Source organism: Gracilinanus agilis, unplaced genomic scaffold, assembly GCF_016433145.1.
Source record: "Gracilinanus agilis isolate LMUSP501 unplaced genomic scaffold, AgileGrace unplaced_scaffold41468, whole genome shotgun sequence".
NCBI lineage: Eukaryota > Metazoa > Chordata > Mammalia > Didelphimorphia > Didelphidae > Gracilinanus > Gracilinanus agilis.
In genome coordinates this window covers 1-7,182 of record NW_025375209.1, presented here as the reverse complement: position 1 = coordinate 7,182, position 7,182 = coordinate 1, and the positions used below count along the sequence as shown (strand labels likewise).

The window sequence follows — 7,182 nt, the reverse complement described above, 5'->3', positions numbered from 1 at the left end:
CCCCGCTCTCTCTCTCTCTCTCTCTCTCTCTCTCTCTCTCTCTCTCTCTCTCTGTCTCGCTCTCTGTCTCTGTCTCTGTCTCTCTCTTTCTCTCTCACATATACCCCTTTCCCTCAATCTTGTATTTGTAAAACTAAAGGAATAAGATTTAATATTTGTCATGATTCAATTTCCCCTTTATTAGATTCAATGCAATTTTCTAGCCTCGGAACATTTTTAATTCTGACTTTGTCATCCCATGGGTAACCTACCCAAGCTTTGTATCAACTGCAAATTTGATAAGGATGTCATCCATGCCTTTATCTAGGTCATGGATAAAAATGGGAAGTAGTATAGATAGGGCTAAGCACTGATCCTTGGGGCCTTCCACTGGAGACCTCTTTCCAAACTGACATGGAAATATCAATGACTTGGTCCAGTTCTGAATTTCAAATAACTGTACTCTCATCTAGCTCACGTTGCTAAAAGTAACATGAGACACTTTATTTATGAATGCTGCCTTCTGGGCAAATCCCTTCATTCCTCTGAATTTCCTCACCTGTGAAATGTGCATAATAATACTATGGAAGGGGCAGCGAGGTTGCTCAGTGGATAGAGAACAAGACCTAGAGATGGGAGGTCCCATGTTCGAATGTGGCCTCAGATACTTCCTAGCTGTGTGACCCTGGGTAAGTCACTTGATCTCAGTTGCCTAGCACTTACGGCTCTACTGCTTTAGTATCAATTCTGAGACAAGATAAGGGTTTTAAAATTTTAATACTATGGAAAATGATTTGTAAAACTTTGAAAAGCTATAGAAATGAGTTGTAATTGTTACTTTTTTGTTATTCTAGTCTATGATTACTTATTGATGTTACTTATTGTTATTCTGTCATTTTATTACTGTTACTCCATTATGATTATTGTTCTTATATATTATCATTGTGATTGATTTATTATTAATCAATAATTAATATAAATATCTAGAATTTATATTTTATTTAATATTATTTTGTTATATTTACTTATAGTTGATAATGATAATTGTTATTAATAAAATATTATTATTATTTTATTTGTTATGATCATTATTGCTATTACTCTCTCAGAGCCATTATGGCTTGGTGCTGGGTGAATGGGGAACATTAATGAATCCTGAAACAGGTGGGCATTGCTTAAGACAGTAGGTCAGGAAAATTTTCCTTCAGGCAAGGAATTTGGGACTCATTTGCCATGCTGTTTTATAGTATCTTGGGCAGTTTCCCCAGAGAACATCCCCAGCCTGAGTCTGGGAAGACATCAGCTGGGAAAGGGCTCAACTGTCTTTACTTCCCTCTCCCTGGGTTCGGGTCCCCTTCCTCTTCTTAGCCCTGAGTAGGTGGTCCTCTTGGATTTCACCAGATCCAGAACCCCACCCAGAACAGAGCAGTCCTATTTCAGACCTGGAAGATGAGAGCCAACGTCAGCACCACGCAGGCTGAGCCACATATTCCGTAGCCAACCATCAGCAGGAGGCGTCTCCCCAGGAGCTCCACAGTGAAAGCCTGAGAGATCAAAGGTGAAGTGAATTCCTTTTGAGGACCCTGAGGTCTTCTGGGGCATCCAGGTGGTGCAATGGATAGAGTCTTGGGCTTAGAGTCAGAAAGATTCATTTTCCTGAGTTCAAATATGGCCTCAGACACTTACTAACTATGTGTCCCTGGGTAAATCACTTAATCCAGTTTCCCTCAGTTTCCTCATCTGTCAAATGAGCTGGAGAAGGAAATGGCAAACCATTCCAGGATCTTTGCCAAGGAAATCCCAAATGGAGTCACAAAGAGTCAGATACAACTTAAAAAATGACCAAAAAACAGGATATTCTATTCTAAGGAGACTCAAGGGCTTGAGATTGGAAATGGGACACTGGTTCTTTTATCCCCTAATCCAGGACTTCCTGCCTATTCATGTTCCTAAAACAATGTGCAAGAATTCCCTATTATCTGGAGCATCAAGTCCAGTCTGGCCTTCACAGCTCTCTACCAACCAGACGCTACCTTGCCTCCAATCTCATTCCTACTATTTCCCAACATTTGCCCTCTGTTCTTACTCAGCTGTTTGTCTTCCCATTGTCCCCTGCATAAGGTCACCTTCATGGCCATCCTTGTAATTTGTTCATGTTTGCCAGCCTGGCTTTTGTTCCCTCTTTCCTCCTCCATATCTCTCTCTCTCTCTCTCTCTCTCTCTCTCTCTCTCTCTCTCTCTCTTTAAACTCCTACCTTCCATCTTAGAATCAATTATTCAATAATAATTCAATAATTCAAAAAAATTCAAATATTATATATTGGTTCTAAGGAAGAAGAGTGGTAAGAGCAAAACAATGTGGGTTAAGTGACTTGTCCAGGGTCACACAGCTAGGATGTGTCTGAGAACAGATTTGAACCCAGGACTTCCTGTCTCTAGACCTGACTGTCAATCATCTAGATCCCACCTATCTTTCATAGCTCAACTCAAATCCAAACTTCCTGATTGGTGGAGCAGCATTTCAGTATAATTTCCTACCTTTCTCTTTTCCTATTATGATTTGGCAAGTTACAATATATTTATGGTTTCATTTTTGTCTTTGAATCCCTAGGACCTGGCTCAGTCTCTGGCATACAGCAGGCATTTAATAAATGATCATCGATTGACTGATCTAAGGGAAGAGCACTCTCCTATCCAGTCTAGAGTTCTCATTGTGATCATCTAACTTTTGTCTGAAGTTTCTCCTGGGCTTCCTTTTGTCACTCTTCTCAGAGCCTCCCTAAATATAGATGCCCCTTTCTCTAGGGGACCCATAAACCATTGACTGCCAGGTTCCTGTGACTTCTAATATGGGCTTGGCCAAGAGGATGGAGAAGAGCTCAGACATGACGCCACTGCCATGGAGCAATCACCCACTCCTTTGGCTCACTCCAGCTAAGACTTCAGGCAACTTAAAACACAGTCTAGTTCACAGGGACCTGAAGAATCCAGGGGAAGATCATTTAAGAACAGCCTCTGGGGGTAGTTAGGAGGTTCAGTGGTGGACAGAGCACCAGCCTGGAGATGGAAGGTCTTGGGTTCAAATCTGCCCTCAGACACTTCCTAGCTGGATGATGCTGGGCAAATTACCTAATCCCAATTGCCTGCCACTTACCGCTCTTCTCTTGGAATTGATACTTTAAAAGGCAAGAGTTTTAAAAAAAAAAAAAAAGGAAGAAAGAAAAGGAACAGCCTCTGCTTCCCTATTACCAAGTATACTACTCTGTAATGGAAAAATTTCAACTTCCTGTCCCACTGATAAAGGTGGAAAAGACTAGGTTAGAGGCTTCTGGTCTTGGTGCTTTTATCTACTGATTTCAGGCTCCTTCAGAGTAAGGAAGAGGCTAGTGCCCCCATCTGGGTTCCTGGCAGCTGCTGCCATCTCTCTGATCCCCACAACTCCACTGTTTTGCCTCCCTGGCTCTGGTACCAACTTCCAGGCAGAGAAAATGACTCACTGAAATCACTGTCATTATAATGTTGACTATGCCTGCGCCCACGGTCACGTACTGGGAGTGTGTGGGATTCACACCGGCTGAGGCATAGATCGTGTCTGCGTAGTAGTTGATCTGGAACAAAAGCACACAGACCTGTCATTGGCGGAGGTCCAATGGTGTGGGCAACAGCTTTAGTTCTTGGCTCTGGGGAGCAAATGGTGCTAAGGACCTAGAGAGGCAGGGAGTGGGCCAGCTGGGTGGCTCAGTGGCCCCAGAGCTAGGCCTACAGATGGGAGGTCCTGGGTTCAAATGTGGCTTCAGACACTTCTAAGCTGCATAACTCCACGCAAGTCACTTGACATGAATTGCTTAGTCCTTACTGCTTTTGTCTTAGAATCAGTATTGATTCTAATAGCAATATTGATACCTTAGAGTCAAAATTAATTTAAATATCAATATTGATATCTCAGAATCAATTAGAATTTATTCTAATAGTGATATTATTAGAATCAACATTGATTCTAATAGCAATATTGATATCTTAGAATCAATATTGATATTTTAGATCAATATTAATTCTAATATCAATGTTGATATCAATAATAAATTTTATTGTCAATATTGTCATTAGAGCCAATATTGATTCTAATGGCAATATTGATATCTTAGAGTCAATATTAATTTAAATAGCAATATTGATATCTCAGAATCAATTAGAATCAGTTCTAATATTAATTTGTTATTAGAATTAACATTGATTCTAATAGCAATATTGATATCTCAGAAACAATTAGAATCAGTTCTAATATTAATTTGTTATTAGAATCAATGTAGATTCTAATAGCAATATTGATATCTCAGAATCAATTAGAATCAATTCTAATATCAATATTATTCTAATAATAATATTGATATCTTAGAATCAATATTAATTCAAATAGCAATATTATAAATTAGAATCAATTCTAATATTAATATTATTAGAATCAACATTGATTCTAATAGCAATATTGATATCTTAGAATCAATATTGATATTTTAGAGTCAATATTAATTCTAATATCAATGTTGATATCAATAATAAATTCTATTGTCAATATTGTCATTAGAACCAATATTGATTCTAATGACAATATTGATATCTTAGAATCAATATTAATTCAAATAACAATATTTATATCTCAGAATAAATTAGAATCAGTTCTAATATTAATATTGTTATTAGAATCCATGTTGATTCTAATAGCAATATTGATATCTCAGAATCAATTAGAATCAGTTCTAATATTAATTTGTTATTAGAATCAACATTGATTCTAATAGCAATATTGATATCTCAGAATCAATATTGATATTTTAGAGTCAATATTAATTCTAATATCAGTGTTGATATTAACAATAAATTCTCTTGTCAATAATGTCACTAGGATCAATGTTGATTCTAATAGCTATGTTGACATCTTAGAGTCAGTATTAATTCTAATATCAATATGGATATCTCAGAATCCATAAGAATCAACTCTATTGTCAACATAGTCATGGGAATCCATGGGAATTCTACTAGCGGTATTGATTCGAAGGCAGAAGGGAAGGGTTTCCAAAGAGGAGAAAAAAGCGACCCCAGGGAAGGGATGGCTCGAGGACCAGAAGCCTTTGCCTTTGACTTTGGCTCGCTGTTCTGGGCCACCCAAATAGCGGTGGCCAGTAGGGCTGGGGAAAATGGCTGCTGGCTGGAAGCTGCCCTCACCACTCCCGCCCCTCCACCTCCCCGGACACGAGCACGGGAGCCAAAGCCCTCACTGCCTCGGCCTCGCTCCAGCTAGAATGAAGCCCCTCCCTCCCCTTCCCCAGAGTCCCGCACACCGCATTGATCCCCGACAGCTGCTGGCCGGCCATTAGGACAATGATGGAAATGAGCTGCCATCTCAGGGGCTTGAAGGTGAAAAGGTTGAGCACGGACAGGCGCCCTTCAGCTTTCTCGGACTGGTCCTCCAGGCGCATCTCCTCCATCTCCTCCTCCACATTCTCCCAGCCTCTCAGTTTCCTTAAATCTGGGGTGGAGGATAGAGCGGTCAGCAGGCGCCAGGCTCGGAAGGGAGACGAGGCTCGCGTTCCGGTCTTTTCCTCTCCTTTCCAGGCCAGCTTCCTGCTGGAGTTTCTATTCAATAAGCGTTCAAGGACGCAGATACCTCAAGGGCGGAGGCACAAAGACTCCTGGGTATGTGATTATTTCTCCACCATCCTGGAACCAGCCCGGCTGCCCACCTGCCTTCAGGGCAATGCTGGAAATGAGTGGCCACCTCAGCGGCTTACAAGTGATGAGGCTGAACGCCCTCAGCTCCGCCGGGGTGCCCAGCCCCATCCCTGTGCCCACCCAGCAGCCTCTTTGGACTTGGTGGGAGAGGAAAGAGAGGAATCCGGAGAAAATGAAAGGGGGAAGGCAATTTCAGTGGCATCTCAACCTCTCAGGAGATGGATCAGGCGCTGGAAATTAGAATGCATTCTGGGTACCTTTCCTGGCCTGCTCTTCATCGCCTTTCTGAATCAGCGTGTACCTGGGACTCTCTGGGAACAGGGGCAGAGAGAGGAGCTGCAGGACTGCTGGGATCCCGGTGATTGCCAGGAGCACAGGCCAGCCTGGAGGGAGCAGGTAAAAATAAGTAGCATTAAGGTTTGCAGGTCATGGGGCAGTCAAGTGTCTCAGTAAAATGAGAGCCAGGCCTAGAGACAGGAGGTCCTGGGTTCAAATTTGACCTCAGACACTTCCCAGCTGTGTGACCCTGGGCAAGTCACTTAACCCCCATTGCCTAGGCCTTACCACTCTTCTGTCTTGGAGCCAATACACAGTATGATGGAAAGTAAGGGTTTAAGCATATTACTTTGTGTGTGTGTGTGTGTGTGTGTGTGTGTATGTCTATCTACACAGGTGGGCGTGTGTTCATTCAGAGCCCCCTCCCACTTCTGGTCACCAGCCCTTTGCACAGGCTTCTCCCAGGCCTTCCCTCCCCACTCTGCCTCTTAGAATCCCAGGTTTCCTTCAAATGCTCAAATGCCACCTCCTACAGGAAGTCATTCCTGAACTCCTCAGCGGCTAGTGTCTCCCCCAAGCAAGGTGGGGGGCTCTGCAGGAGCAGCAGCCAGAAGGTCAGTCTGACTGGACTGTAGAATGTGTGAAGAGAAGTCTGGACAAGTAGGCTCATGGGTGACCTCTAAGGCTCCTTCTGGCTCTTAAATTGTGATCAGCCAAAGAAAGCATCTCTGATCCAGTGAGCCCCTTCTGCTGTGATCCCTTCCGCCATCTACCTTGGCCTCGATTTACCTTCAGGATTCCCCAGAATGGCCTGGAGGCTGAAGATCTGGGCCAAGAAGACTCCCGTGATGACAAAAACCTCCGTCATTGTTCCTAACGTGCCTCTCAGATTTTTGGGTGCCAGCTCTCCCAAGTACATGGGCAGGGCGCTGTAGGCTATGCCTGTAGGAGTCAAAGACCAAGAGAGAAAATTGGGAGTGGGGAGGGAAGGGGAGAAGTAGGGAGATAGACAGACAGATGGTCAAAGGAAAAGAAATGGACAGACATGAGAGAGAGAGAGAGGAAGAGAGAGAGAGAAAGAGAGAGAGAGAGTAAGAGAGAGAGGGGGAGAGTGGGAGAGGAAGAGAGAGAGAGAAAGAGAGAGAGAGAGAGAGAGAGGAGAGAGAGAGAAAAAAGAGAGAGAGAGGAAGAGAGAGA

At 42.8% G+C, this 7,182-nt stretch overlaps 1 protein-coding gene across 1 annotated transcript; it reads right to left on the bottom strand.

Moving 5' to 3' along the window:
- Nucleotides 1–1,421: 1,421 nt before the first annotated feature.
- Nucleotides 1,422–6,922, bottom strand: LOC123255231 (solute carrier family 2, facilitated glucose transporter member 7-like; the record flags this gene model as incomplete). Its single annotated transcript, XM_044684071.1, has 5 exons — nt 6,775–6,922; nt 5,967–6,092; nt 5,319–5,506; nt 3,477–3,587; nt 1,422–1,523 (listed from the first exon to the last, which is right to left on the bottom strand). Coding segments are annotated over exons 1-5 (657 nt in total), but the record flags the coding sequence as incomplete, so codon positions are not given.
- Nucleotides 6,923–7,182: the final 260 nt, after the last annotated feature.